The sequence below is a fragment of the Tauraco erythrolophus genome, chromosome 10 (assembly GCF_009769465.1).
Source record: "Tauraco erythrolophus isolate bTauEry1 chromosome 10, bTauEry1.pri, whole genome shotgun sequence".
NCBI lineage: Eukaryota > Metazoa > Chordata > Aves > Musophagiformes > Musophagidae > Tauraco > Tauraco erythrolophus.
Window position 1 is genome coordinate 17,487,676 of NC_141474.1, and position 14,467 is coordinate 17,502,142.

The 14,467-nt window shown below is 34.6% G+C and overlaps 1 protein-coding gene across 1 annotated transcript in view; it reads left to right on the plus strand.

The window, feature by feature from the left end:
• The window catches only part of HFM1 (helicase for meiosis 1), a 39,370-nt gene that overhangs the window by 12,801 nt on the left and 12,102 nt on the right, over nt 1-14,467 (plus strand). Inside the window, 15 exon segments of the mRNA XM_086617555.1 lie at nt 853-1,053; nt 1,137-1,225; nt 2,160-2,203; nt 2,295-2,396; nt 4,449-4,594; nt 6,102-6,196; nt 7,035-7,168; nt 8,021-8,068; nt 10,438-10,518; nt 11,129-11,220; nt 12,029-12,081; nt 12,083-12,133; nt 12,221-12,268; nt 12,471-12,568; nt 12,655-12,786. Of these exon segments, the coding sequence (XP_086473681.1) occupies nt 853-1,053; nt 1,137-1,225; nt 2,160-2,203; nt 2,295-2,396; nt 4,449-4,594; nt 6,102-6,196; nt 7,035-7,168; nt 8,021-8,068; nt 10,438-10,518; nt 11,129-11,220; nt 12,029-12,081; nt 12,083-12,133; nt 12,221-12,268; nt 12,471-12,568; nt 12,655-12,786 (1,414 nt within the window).

The window sequence follows — 14,467 nt, forward strand, 5'->3', positions numbered from 1 at the left end:
GCTTTAAACTGAAAGAAGGGAGATTTCACTTAGATCTAAGGAAGAAATTCTTCACTTTGAGCGTGGTGAAGCACTGGAACAGGTTGCCCAGAGAAGTTGTGGCTGCCCCATCCCCGGATGTGTTCAAGGCTAAATTGGATGAGGCTTTGAGCTAGTGGAAGGTGTCCCTGCCCATGGCAGGCAGGTTGGAACTAGATGATCTTTTAGGTCCCTTCCAATCCAAACCATTCTATGATTTATAGAATCATAGAATGGCGTAGGCTGGAAGGGACCTCAGAGATCATCTAATCCAACCTCCCTGTCATGGGCAGGGACGCCTCTCAACTAGACCAGGCTACTCAAGGCTCCGTCCAACCTGACTTTGAACACCTCCAGGGAGGGGGCATCCACAACTTCTCTGGGCAATTTATTCCAAAGTCTTACCACCCTCGTACTGAAGAATTTCTTCCTAAGATCTAATCTAAATCTGTTCTCCTTCAACTTAAACCCATTTCTCCTTGTCCTATCAGCGGACACTCTTGTAAAAAGTCCCTCCCCAGCCTTCCTGTAAGTTCCCTTCAGGTATTGGAAGGCAGCTATTAGGTCCCCCCAATTCTATGCTTAAGTTTTAGATTTCTGTTCGTGATCTTTATCTCCAAGTACAAATCACAACAGACTTGAGGTTTCAGTCCGAATTATATTGATCCTGTAGAAAGCAGAACTTCACCTGTGATTTTAATGACAAAAGCAATGTCAAATGCATTAATAGTTTACATGTGACAAAAGCTGTTAGTTATTGCATGATGCTGTTAGAGCAGAGTGTGATTAAAAGCAAAAATTGATCATTTCCATTCTATTTCTTCTTTTTTAAAGATTGCAGAATGGCTTTCAGATAGTAAGATGCCTGCTGTATGTCTGAAAATAGGTGAAGATCAACGACCAGTGAAGCTACGCAAAATTGTTCTTGGTTTTCCTTGCAGTGACAATCAGACAGAATTCAAATTTGACTTAACTCTTAACTACAAGATAGCTAGTATTATACAGACATACTCGGAACAAAAACCAGCACTTGTGGTACGGCAGCTTTTATTTCATCACATTTGAAATTGTTTCTTTCTTAAAAGTGTTGATTCAAAAAAATCTTTTCTTATTTATAGTTTTGTGCCACAAGAAAAGGAGTACAGCAGGCCGCTTCTGTTCTTGCAAAAGATGCTAAATTTCTACTGAGTATAGAACAGAAACAAAGGTATTTTATATTCAAGTTGTTAACAAGTGTTTGTGTGTTTTCATAAACCTGTGACATCTATTAAGAAAGCTGTTAAGCTAATAAAATTTTTAGCAGAGGAGTGTCTGCAACAAAACCATCATCACAGCTGATGTTCTTTTTGGTAAATTGGCACTCGTCTTGCGGAAGTTTTATTTGCTTCTCAGATTTTTAGGGTACTTCTCACAAACATTAAGTTGTTTCTAAAAGCTACTTTTTAAACATACAAATGTTAGGTCTTATGGACATATAAGGCCTTGTAGCGCAAAGATTAAGCATATGACTAGTTGAATTGGATGGGATATTACTAGTGTTTTACGTTAAGCCATAAGAAGTCTTTGCATTATTAGATACTTTTAATAAATACAGCCCTGACCCATATTCATTATTCACCTTGGGATTGCCTAGTCATGGAAGACTAGGCATGCAGAAGCTATTTCTTGATTTTGGGCCTCAAACATAGTTGTCTTTACCTTATGATGTGAACAACGCATCTAGATTGTAGGTTGTGACTTCGAAAGATGACTGGGCTGGAAAGGCTGCAACAGCTGCCTCAGAGAGTTCAGTTTGTTCCCTTTGCAAAGATGGGAAAGGTGGTGGTTGAAAATATCCAAAGAACATATATTTTAAAAGTTATTTTAAGACTATGTCCTTTTGATAGTCTAACATGTAGTTGAAAACTACAAACATTCTTAAAAAGCACAAAGGCAGTAGAACTGTGGGTAAGTATGTAAAAAATGTACATGTCAAGAAATACACCTTACAATCTTTAGTGGGATATTTGCGTATATCGTTTCATGTAAAGCTTTATTTTTGCATTTTAAAAACATACTTGCATCTTTGTACATTCCACTTACATTAGTGAATCTGTTTTGTGATTTTGAAGTATTCAAACGTTTTTGTGTGTGTTGCATAGATTGCAGAGGTCTGCAAATTCACTGAAAGATTCCAAACTGAGAGGTAAATATAACCTACTACTTCTCTAATCTGTGAGTGAATACTTGCTTGAGTAAACTTAGTCAAGTGATGGATATAATTATTTCATTATCAGATCTTTTAATGTATGGTGTGGCTTATCATCATGCGGGTATGGAGATATCTGACAGAAAAATAATTGAAGGAGCTTTTACTGTAGGAGACTTACCAGTACTTTGTAAGTAAATTTAACTTTGAAAGTCAAAATGTTGTTAATTTGAGAAGATTGCTGTTTGGAAGTGGTAGTATTTTATGATTCTCTAGTTTGTTTAACCTTTGGAATTACTTTGTGAAATTCAGATAAAGACGTGATTGTGTTTCACATGCACTTTTACCCTGTGAGTATAATACACAGTGTTACTAAAGACTGCAAGACTTTTCTTCTTTTTACCATACACGGAGGTCATCCTCCCTCGTATGTCTATATAGGTCTGCTTGTGTCCGCTTCCTTTTCATACCACTGAGCCGTCCTGTTGATGTGGAACTCTCTGCTAGTGTGTCTTTCCTCAGAGTTCACATGAGGTTTTCTTTGTGTCCTTTGTAGCAGTGGCTTCCCTGAAGGTAATCTTTTACATGTACACTTCTTAGATGGGCAGGATACTGTTTTCAAACTCCCATGCAAGGTGTTTTGACTCATGGGGAGCTTCCAAAGAAATACCCTATCTGCTGTTACCTGAAATGAGAAGATATCTGTTTGAGATGTGATGGTCTCATCTCATCCAGGCTTTCTGTAAAAAAAGATTCAGACCCTGTGGGGAATTGTCTGTGTGGTTCACATACAACACTGAAAGATTAATGGATTTTTTTTCTTTCCTGTACAACGGTCATGACTCACTATGAAAATTTAAAGTAGATACCCTTACTGTGGTCTGGCAACCTTGCTAGAGTTCCAGTGTCCATGGTATTAGATAGCCTCTGCATCCCTGCAATCTACTGTACTTTGGCTACCTGGTGCACTGTATATGGCTTTGCCAACTGCGGTGCCATTTCTGAAATCTCAGGAGGCTGTGGTTCTACAATTGCTCTTTGCAAAAATAACTTTGAGACCCTGCACCACAGCTGGGCACAATATGAGGGTACATATGGGCTATCACTGAAAGAATGTTGCTTATTGGTACTCAAGTCTTTTGAAACTTATAGTTTGTATTAATATTTCAGAATCATCTGAGATGCTAGAATTGCGTTTCTACAACTGAGGGGAAACAGAAAGAGTATGGGGCTTATTCCACTTTATATGTCTGTGAGTGTGATGTGGGGTAAAGGGGGAAAATTCTTTGGTCTTGAAGTAGAGTGTACATATACTCACAGTGTGTGTATATACACATGTGCATGCATGGACTGAAGCTCTGATTGGACTGGTAAGTAACCTTTCTTTGCAACTTTTTTATGGTTAGGTCATTTTGCTTTGACAAATTTCCCATTTTGCATACCATCACAATATGAAAAACAATAATATTCTCACAGGATGGTGTGGTTATGCCTTTAGTTTAGACTGGATTCTTTTTTCCTGGTGCACCTATGATTACTAATATTAGTTCTCCTTTCATTTCAAAAAAGAATCGAAAAATTCATGAATACTTTGTTTTCCTAGCGAAATAGTTATGTCAGTTGGCCTGTATAGCTCGCTTTCCATGTTCAAGTCCTGCTACCCCATATATTCATTAGAGAAAGTTAATTAGAAAACATGAGTGCGAGAGAATTTGCCACAAATTTGACTGGTGTTTTCTATGTGAGAGTGTGTATTGGCAAAGTATTGTGATACTGTTGGTGGTGATTCTGTTTTGATACCATGGATATAAACAGTGCTAATGACTGATGGCTTAAAAAATATATATCTTAAAGGTATTGATCACTACAAAGCCATGGCGGTATTGAAATATCTGTGCATGAAGAAATATGAGTAATGTTTCTTCAGAGTGTGTGTGTGATATTGAAGATGGATTGGATTCTGGATTATCTCCAACTGTTAAGGAATGTTTAAATAAAAATACCTGGGATGTAATTTGTTAAAGAATACTGATAATAAATGAATGCTGATAATCATTGTTTTGCAAATCCATGTCTGTAATCTACGTCTAATGCTTTGCGGTGCAGAACGCCCTCTGACTTCTCTAGAAAATAAGAGCTCTTAGGAATCAAGAGTTAGTCACTTATTTTGATGCTTGTTTAATGTCTGCCAGACATTTCAATGGTGTTCATCCCACAATCAATGTACTTTAATCTGATATAGTTACTACTAGCACCTTAGCCATGGGAGTCAATCTACCTGCACATCTGGTGGTTATAAAATCCACAATGCACTATGTTGGAGGAATGTTCCAAGAGTACAGTGAAACTGATATTCTGCAAATGATCGGGAGAGCAGGAAGGCCTCAAGTAAGTTGATGCTGTATTATACTGATGCTATCTGTTAGCGAATCAGTAGAAATTATTCTTGGCAGATAAACTACAGTATCAACAATTTTACTGCAGCATTTTGTTTTTAAAGGGTTGTTATTAATAGTTAAGTGACTCCAGGATAACTTCCTAATTGAGGAAAAAAAATCTGTTTGCTTTTGTATTGTCCACTAAAAAGCACTGCTTCACCTTGCTGTGGAAAAAGACCTAAAGATTACATTTGGGTTACATAACAAATGGGGATTAGAGAAAAAGTAGGAAGCTGGCACACAACTTATATATTGCATAATAAAAAATCTGGAATATTGAATAGTATAGAGAGCAATGTGCTTTTGTTCTTGTAACATCAAAACAAGAAAACATTTAATTAAGTTAGAAGTGGAGAAGGGGAGGATCAGAAACGTGGCCTTCAAAAAGTTATAATTCATTTTACTTCCACAGGAGGTTGCTGATGCCAAGAATACTATGTTTTAGAAAGGTTTTAGACATTGCTTTGGTTGTAAAAAGGAAGGGAGGTAGTGGTTAAAAATGGTTATTCTAATTATACCTCTTTAAAGTCTCCAAATAATTTCTGTTAAGTCTCACACTTTTAAGTCTTTTAATTTTTAGAAATACAGATAAAGCCTAATATGGGAGATAGCTTACCCCACATCTGTCTCCAGAGGCTGCTTATATTAGCTACTGTGGTAGCTAATGACAGTTTGTGCACATGACAGTATTTTATCTGGACCTAAGATCTAAACTAGTATGGAAATTCTGATATTCCTAACTTTCTTAAATTATTGGATTTTTTTTTGCTAGAGATTGTAATTCAGTAAGGTTTTTAAAGTCATGACTGAGAATCCTAAGCCACTTTAACTTAGTGAGTCAAGACCTAAAACTTTTACCAAGATCTGCCTTTCAGTATTACATACACTAATCTGATCTAAAAAATGCAAAAGTCAGGAAGCTTCTGGTACACAAAAAAATAAATCAGTCTAACAGTATTTTTTTCCATTAGAAAGCAAAATAATCTAAGTGAGATGGCTTGAGAGTAGATGATGAAGATTATAAAAAATTGCTATAAAAGGCTTAACTGTCCATTCAAGACTTTCTAATGTTTAAGGATTACTAATGAGAATTCATGTCAGTAAATTATTTTCTGTGGTTATGGTTAGGAATTCTTTCCTTGGCTGTGGACCTTGTAAAGAAGTCAATGACAGTTCACATGTGTGTTGTTTCTTGGCATGTCTCTATATATGTACATTAGCACCTGTAGGCTGGTGCACTGACTTGCCTACCAGCAATGGCTGGAATCCCGAGTCCTGCTTGTTACCCAAATAAGTTGGAACTTGCCTTTAAGTTACAGAGGCCTTGGCACTCGACAGCTATTTCAAAAAGGATTTTAAGAGAACAATTTTCATAGTTTCAACAGATACATGATGCACATTCAACTGGAATTTTTTTGCTAAGAGCTAAAGATTTTGTTTGTGGTTTTATTTTTCAGTTTGACACTACAGCTACAGCAGTTATTATGACGCGATGGAGTACAAGGGAGAGGTATATACAGATGTTAAATGGTGCTGATGTAATAGAGAGCAGGTAACAGTATTTTTTACAAGTCTCTATAGATGGTAGCAATGTTTTACAGTTTCTACAGAATGTGTTTTTTCAGGTGGCTTTTGAGATTTTTTTTTTGGTCTATTTAGAAGAAATTTAAGAATAATTTAAGGAAAATCAAACCAAGCTATTCAGAAGTTAACAGCTCTGTTTTATCAGCTAAAAACATGTTTAGAACATCTTAAACTTAGAAAAAAATAAAGTAGTTTTATATTCCTAGTGGAAAACTGAAATGATACATACTAAAAAGACAAAAAGTGAGAATTGAATGGATATCATGTTTCTGAATTTTTAGATGGTAGCATCTGGAAAATACCAGACTACAGAGTTCACTTATGTTAACAGAATATCAAGAAAGATATATGGGAAAGTTAAGACATTAAGGGTAAACTTGGAAATTTTACTAATGTAATTTTGTTAAGGTTTAATTTTTGAAATATATTCAAAGTATCAACACTGTGCTGTAACTTTTAAATGTAAGTAGCTTTGTTTTCTAAATAATTGTGAAACTTCCCAGTTGACAGGTTTTTTTAGTTTTACTTGCTGGACATTAAGCCATAATAAACAAATTATGTTGTTGATTATTTACTTATTCTTTACTGTTTTCTATTGATTTCACTGATTAAAGTGAACAGTTGACAGTAAAAAAAAACCAAACCAAAACAAAAACAAAACACAAACAAAACCCACACAGAAAAATGTTGTGGTTTTGGAGGAGGGGTTTGGTTTGTGGTTTTTTTTTTTTTAAAAAAAGTAGGTTTAGTACTTTTTGTACTACTAATTTGTAAATGTACTTACCTTTTTTTATTTTTTTTGCTAGCTTGCACAGGCATCTTGTTGAGCACTTAAATGCAGAAATAGTGCTACATACTGTCACAGATGTCACTGTAGCTTTGGAATGGATACGATCAACATTCTTGTACATAAGAGCCTTAAAAAATCCAACTCATTATGGTTTGTTGTTTGTTTTTTTTTTTTTAAGTTGATCTAAATTATGACAGTAGAATGTGTTAGATACATATTATTTGTTTCTTTAGTTTTCTTATGGACTATTATTTCATAAGAGATTGAAAACAAGATGTGTAATATGGCCTGTAACATTTAAGTAATAGGAGTTTCAGCATGGTATAACATTTAAAAACTATGAAGAAGCCATTAACAGCTTCATAATGATCTATTTCGACTGATCTTTATACACTGGACTATGTGTTAATGCAGTATCAAGCCATAATTTACTTTTCAGTGCTGAATATGTAATCTGCTGCTAAGAAAATGTGTCTAATGTTTCACAGTTTTTCTAAACCAAAATATCAATAATCTTAATGCTGGTGACTTCAGTTTATCTTGTCCGGAACAGCCTCTCAGTCCCCAGCCCTGACCATATCTTTGTTCCTGGCCACTTGCTCTACACCTGATTATGAAGTCATTGGACACTTGCTGAAGACAATTATTTTAAGGATTTATAGATGGGACTGGAACATAGTACATCTAGTACTTGAATGGATGGTACAATTTAGGTGGCTTCCTGTATTCTAAAATAGGAAAACTCTACATGTGAAGTTGCTCAATGAAATTTCTGCAACTTTTAGGACTCTGATATTTTACATACGGGAATATCTGCAGCTTTTACCTTTGGACATCTGTTCTAACAGCCACTTACTGATACTTAGATACACTATGTAAGACTTTGACTTGTTCCCAGTGTATTCATCTGGCTCCCAGACGATTTAGTTTTGATGAATAATGATACTGAGGAGGAAGTGTATAATTGTGTTAGGTTAAAAAGCCTTTTGTCTTTTCATGAAGGTTTTTCATCTGGATTGGATAAAATTGGAATTGAAGCGAAATTACAAGGTAAATGACTTTTAAGCTTTTTTCAGTAAAATGCTACATTTTATGGCAGGTTGATCCATATTTATTATATATCTACATTAATTTCAACAGATCCATTCATAGAAAAAATGTAATTTACTATGTTGTGCTGTTGATTTTATTTAATCATTAATATTTTCGAAATACTATCAGTATGTTTTGACTGGTGAAGAAGTTTTTCTTCTATAGAGGAAAAAAATTAAATGCCTTTACCTACCTCATCTCCATATACCTACTCAGAGATATGGAGCAGAGCACTTTAATTTTGATTGCTTGTCATTCTTCCTAATTTTCCTTTGATCTCATTTGTTTTCATTAATTTCTGTTGCTGTACTTCCAAAAAAACCCTTTTCAGAAATTGTCATCTTCCCTTCATCACAAATTTACATCCTTTGTTTTCAAGGCTAAAATGTAAACATCTTCACCTTAGAAAGAGTTTAAAATTGTGTATTTATGGCACGTTAGGCAGAACTAATATAGAGCAGGTGGAGATAGAGAACACGTTATTTTTCTATGATGGATATTTTTGCATTGGTCATTCAAAAACTTATAAATAATGTGAAAAAGAAGTTTTAGAGAACACCAGCGAGTGCCAGATGGACTCAGTGAATTGGATTATAGGAGCAAATCTTATATTCTGTACTTTTGTACAGGTAAGTCACAGCACTCATATTGTATAGGTTTGCTATTCAGACATCTGGACTGGTATGATCTGAGAATTCCACTCTCTGGCCATGACGTTTTGCATTGGAGATGGTACATCCTACTGTATTGTTTGCTTGTTTCCTGAAATTCGGCCCTCATGGATTGAATTACTCATTTTGCTTAAGGGTGTCAAGGGAAGACTTGCGATCTTTTGAAGATTTCTGTGCATTAAGCATTCCATACAATATCAGTCATATCTCAAATGTATGGATTCAGTAGATCCTCTTAAGAATTATTTTGCTATTTTTATTCCAAACTCTTTTCAAATTTGCGTATGAATAGCAAATGCATAATACAATAGCAAAGAACTAAGAGAATGCAAATACATAATTAGGAAATTGCACTTGGTCTTCAAGTGAGCAGTAATGTAAGAATGAGGCATCCAACTTTACAGATACAAAAGTAAAATTAGCAGCACTATATTTTTCCGGTAATACTGTAAAAAAACACTGGAAGACTACTTTTAAGAGGCTTTTTTTGCTAAGGTTTGAATAAAACCCAGTTACTGAATGTTTTTAAAATACCACTTTTTAGTTATTTACAATTCCATCAGAAAATATACAGCGGACTAAATAGTTTGGGAATCAATGCCTCTCATCTTTAAATATGGAAGTAGCATACAACTCTATTAATTTTAATGTGAGTTTCCTAGTAAATCCAAAATAAGTATATTAATAAAAGACTACTTGCTAAATAGAGTTCTGCAAATCTACAAATCCATTTTTCTCTCTTCAGTGAAAGTCCTTGTGTCCACCATGATTCTATATGTTTGTATACTAGACCATTTGGAGCTTAAATATCTGGAGGGGAGCCTGGTACATGAAAACATAGTCTGATATATGCCCTGAAATTTGTAAAGCCGATGCTTGAACTCCACTTAAACGTTTATTGAATTTTACACAATTGTGGAGAAAAAAATGTGATTGATGTTGGGCTTGGTGGAACTACACTGAGGCTGTTAATTGTGTAAGGGTTTCAAGGACCCATCTCCAGGAATACGTTCCATATATACTACTACTTGAAGTCTCCAGTTATGAGACACATTGGCTACAATATGCAGATAAAAAAAGGAGCACTTCTCAGTAAGAAAAGTTACCTAGTTCATATGCACGTTCAGTTGTTTTCTACCTTTTCCTGTCTTTTAGATCAGGGCATTTCTATTTTTGGCATGTGGGTTGAAAGGAATGGAGGGAATGAAGCATGTTGCTACCTAAATAAGCCTTTATGGGAGCAGGCATGGTTTGAAATCACCTCTACAGATAGTGCTAGGGTAGAAGGCTTCACTTACAAATGCTTTGTAGGTGTGGATTATGTTTCCTTTAAGTGCTCTGATTTTAAAAATAACCTCTTTTTAAAGTTCTTAATGGCAGCCTATGTTCCATGCATCTAGTTTCTTTTACTTTACCATTTCTTTACTGAAAAAGAGTTGGGTTGTCCTGTATCAAATATTTTTTGTGTGAGCTTTCCCCAGGGTGAAGTTAACCACCAGCTTTAGTAGAAGCAGGATCATATTCCAAAACCTTTACTTGAGTTCAGTGGAATTACTTGGGTATATGTTCATTGCAATTTGATAATGTTTCTGGTTTGTACATAGATAGGTTTTTTAACATGTACTAAAAATACATATATTTTCAAATTGTTGACAGAACTGTGTTTGAAGAACTTAAATAATTTATCATCTCTTGATTTGATCAGGATGGATGAAGCAAATAATTTCAAACCAACAGGTAACACTTTTTTTTTTTCTTTAAATAAACTAATTTTCAGAAGTGATGTTGAGATAGTAGTGAACTACAAAGGGTCACAGCTATTGTTGTGACCTGTTAACAGGAGTACACAAATGTAGCGGAATCTGAGAGATTGACTAGAATATATGAGCAAGTTTCTTTAACAAATCATGGAAATTCATTCTCTTAATGTTGATTCATGAATGGATTTTTGTTGTTGTTGCTGGATAGGAGAAAACTAAAGAACATTATCACAGGATAATTGGATATGACGCAGTGCAATGAAGGACAGGTTTTATCAATACCTGCTTTTCTCTACAATCCTTTGCTAGAGCTGGTTGGCTTCTCAGCAACCACAGTTCATGGTCTGGTATATTAGTGTGAATTCATCTCCATTGGTGAAAACTGTAACTGGTGCATGTTTCTTTCTGCCACTCTGTGATGGGGTCAGTAATATCCATCAGACAGCTGGAGTAGTAACATACTGAGTCAGTGGTGGTAAATCTCATAGAGCCTGCAATAAGAAAATAACTGATTTATTGACTTAAAAAGAATACACTAAAAAAATACTTGGTGTATTTATTTTTTAAGGTATATTCTTCTTTTACAGAGACTGGAAGATTAATGGCATGGTATTATATTGCATTTGATACAGTGAAACAATTTTTCACAATTAAGGGAACAGAGACCTTAAAAGAATTGGTAATTTAACTTTTTAAAGAAAATATATGTATGTTCAATTGATTTTAAACAGAATCAAAGATAAGAAGCAGACCTTTTCATTTCTTTTAAAGAGCTCATAAATTCCTTATGGAGTGTTTTTGAGGCTTTCTACTCTGAGATCTTTTGTTCTCCAACTCTTCCTCCCCCTCACTAACCTTGCTTATGAAGATACAAAGTGCTAAAGCTGTTCTGTTTATATATTAAACGCTGTATTGTTTTGTGGTTTAGTAGTTATTTTTTATTGCAAAAAACAGCTGCATGGAGAGCAGATTTTACTTTTAAAGGGATTGTCCTTCTATTGTAAGTAATTTTCCTCTGACAGATAACAGGTTGTTATTACTACTGTTGTCACAAAAGGCATTTTGTTTTCAAGCAAATACTATGGTAGAACATATTGGCCATGAAAAAACAGAATGCCTATTCTCCAATGGCTATCTTTGTTACTAAAGTATGAAGAAAGTAGAGTGAAATACATAACAGATAGCAAAACTATTTATATTTGCCTTCTATGTCATCAAGTGTTAGAACTGTGATTGATTTTGCATCATTTCAAGTGGAATAGTAATCTGAAAACTGAAAGAAAAATCTTCCCCTTTTGTTATACAATAGCCTTTATAGGAAGATGAAAGAAAGTTGGTCAGTATTAGAAAGAACTGATTGACCATCTGCTCATGGTCATAGTGTTGAGACAATAATTTTTTTTAAGTGGGTTTTTTTTAAAAGATGGAAAAAGTGGATAGGAAAAAATAGAAAGAAAAACAATTAATAAAAAAGTTAAATTGTACAGATTACAATGATCTCCAACTGCGCAGAAATTTCTGGATGTCAGTTAAGAACAATGAAAGAAAATACTGAACACTTTGAATAAAGACAAGGACAAAATAACTGTCAGGTATAAAAAAATACATTTAAAAAGGAAAGTATCTTTTTAGTAATAAATAAAAAGAATAGCAGAAAATATGTATATTTTCCTGCATAGGTTTCCAATGGAGGGAAAGATAAAAACAAGAGAAATGAAAATAAACTGGTAAATACTTTACTTTTTATTAAAAAGCTGTCATTTTATGGCTGTTGAAGTCCCTGCTAAAATTTCTGTCATTTTATAGAGGACCAGATCTTGCATTTTATTGTTTCTATTCTAAATTTTCTTTTGTTTTCCAGTAGAAATTTTTATGTTGTTTTACTTGGCTTACAGTATGACTTGTTTATGACAAATTTTTTTTTTCCAGTCTTATTCAGGCTCAGCTAGGATGCATTCCTATTCAAGACTTTACTTTGACACAAGATACTGGCAGAATATTTAGAAATGGCTTAAGAGTTACTAGATGTATGGTAAAACTTAATCCTTTTTTGGTACATATAATAATAAGCTATATTTTATCTGATTAATACAAGTTAATCTTATTTTTACAGGGTTATCTGACTTTCTGGCATCACGTAAGAACAACTTTTCTGCTTTATTAAGCTCATTGATCTTAGCAAAGTGTTTCAGGTGCAAACTTTGGGAAAATTCACTTCATGTGTCTAAACAATTGGAAAAAATTGGTAGGTATTAGTTAGAAATTATAAAGGTGTAATCTGATAGAGAATCAAAACTCATAATTAGCTTGCTAATTTCTGGAATGTCTCCTTATATAATTGAGTCTTCTGATTCCTCATTTGCCACAATTGAGTACCACAGTTGTCAGAATAGTCTGTCATGATAAAAGTAATCCATTTATTAATTTTCTTCAGGCTTTCAAAGTATTTCAGACTTGTTTTTTCTTCTTAATGTTCATCTTAGTATCTTGGGCATATTCCATATTTGTGTGATTGCATATCTCTGACCAGGCTATGCCTTTCTTTCCAAACAGCTGTCACTGTAGATCCTGTTACTCATAGGCATGAAAGCCCTTTAACTTGCATTGACATGGATAGGAATCACAAAATAGAAATAAATTTATTGTGCATGAGGTTCTTATGCACATGAGAATCACAAGTTTCTAATAATCTTCCTATCACTGTATCCTGTTACTGGATGAACTTCTGGCTGGAAGTACAGGCTTGTCATAAGTATTTGAAAAGGAGTTCTGAAATTTTGGAGTCCTCTGTATTACAAAAATATAGTTATACTTGTTTAAGGTCATAGTATAGCTTCCTGCTTTGAAGTCTGGTCTTATACTCCTTTCATGCTTTCAAAATTCACTGCAGTGTTCTCTGTATTTCCTCTTTAAAGACACATCTGCTCTGTATAGAACAGTATAGTACAGAGATCTGCAAATTAGAGAATAGCTAAGCCAGAAGATCCATATGGTACAGCACATTACAGCTTTGCCAGCTCAGGTGCAGAAGCTGTATTGCTTCATTCATGTGGATTCAAAGCAAGGGACAGAGCTTGTCAGCTTGGGTGCAGCACAGTACAGCATGGTGGGAACCCGTTTCCACTACCTCTGGATCTGTGCCAACGTGCGCATGGTCATCTGAGGAGTCTGCCTCATGTTCAGCGTTTATAGAGGGTTAGGATGAGTGGAATAAACATAGCACTTGCAGTGTAGACAAATCCTTTCCTGTACACTATATTCAACAGAATAAAGTCAGTTTTAGTTTTTTAATAATAGAAGTGTTATATATACACCTCTGTCCTGTTTTCTGTTTTTTGGTGGCTTTTTTTCCTATGCTGTCATTGCTCTTGCAGCATCTGTTACAAAGAATTGCTAACTTTGAAAGTTCCATTTGTTCCGCTCACAGGCTTTTGAACAGCCTGCTGATAGTTCACTCTCCTGAATCAAATATTGAATTGATGCCTATATTATGTCTGATTCTTGACTTCTCTCATGCTATGACTGCTAAGCCTATTCTATGTCTTTGTGAACATAAGTGAATTGTTTGAGCTCACAGAAATTTACTGATACCATGTAACATACTCAGAAATCCCTAATTTTTATACTCTTATCTCAGTATGTTATTTTTTGAATCTTAAAAAAGCCTTAGTAATCAGTATTTCCTTTATAAAAGTGACTGTTCTTTAACTGACATTTGGCCTTACTGAGATTGAGGATTCAGTTGAATTCTTACTGCGTTTCTACAACTATATCTTGTCCAACAAGGATGCTCCCTCTTGTTGCTCTGATACACTTGAATTCTGTTTGCTTTTTCTGACAGATGGGATAATGATCAGTTGCCATACAGGATTTTATCACCTTTACTACTTGTTCAGTTTGATTTCTACGTCCATTTTTTTTTCTTG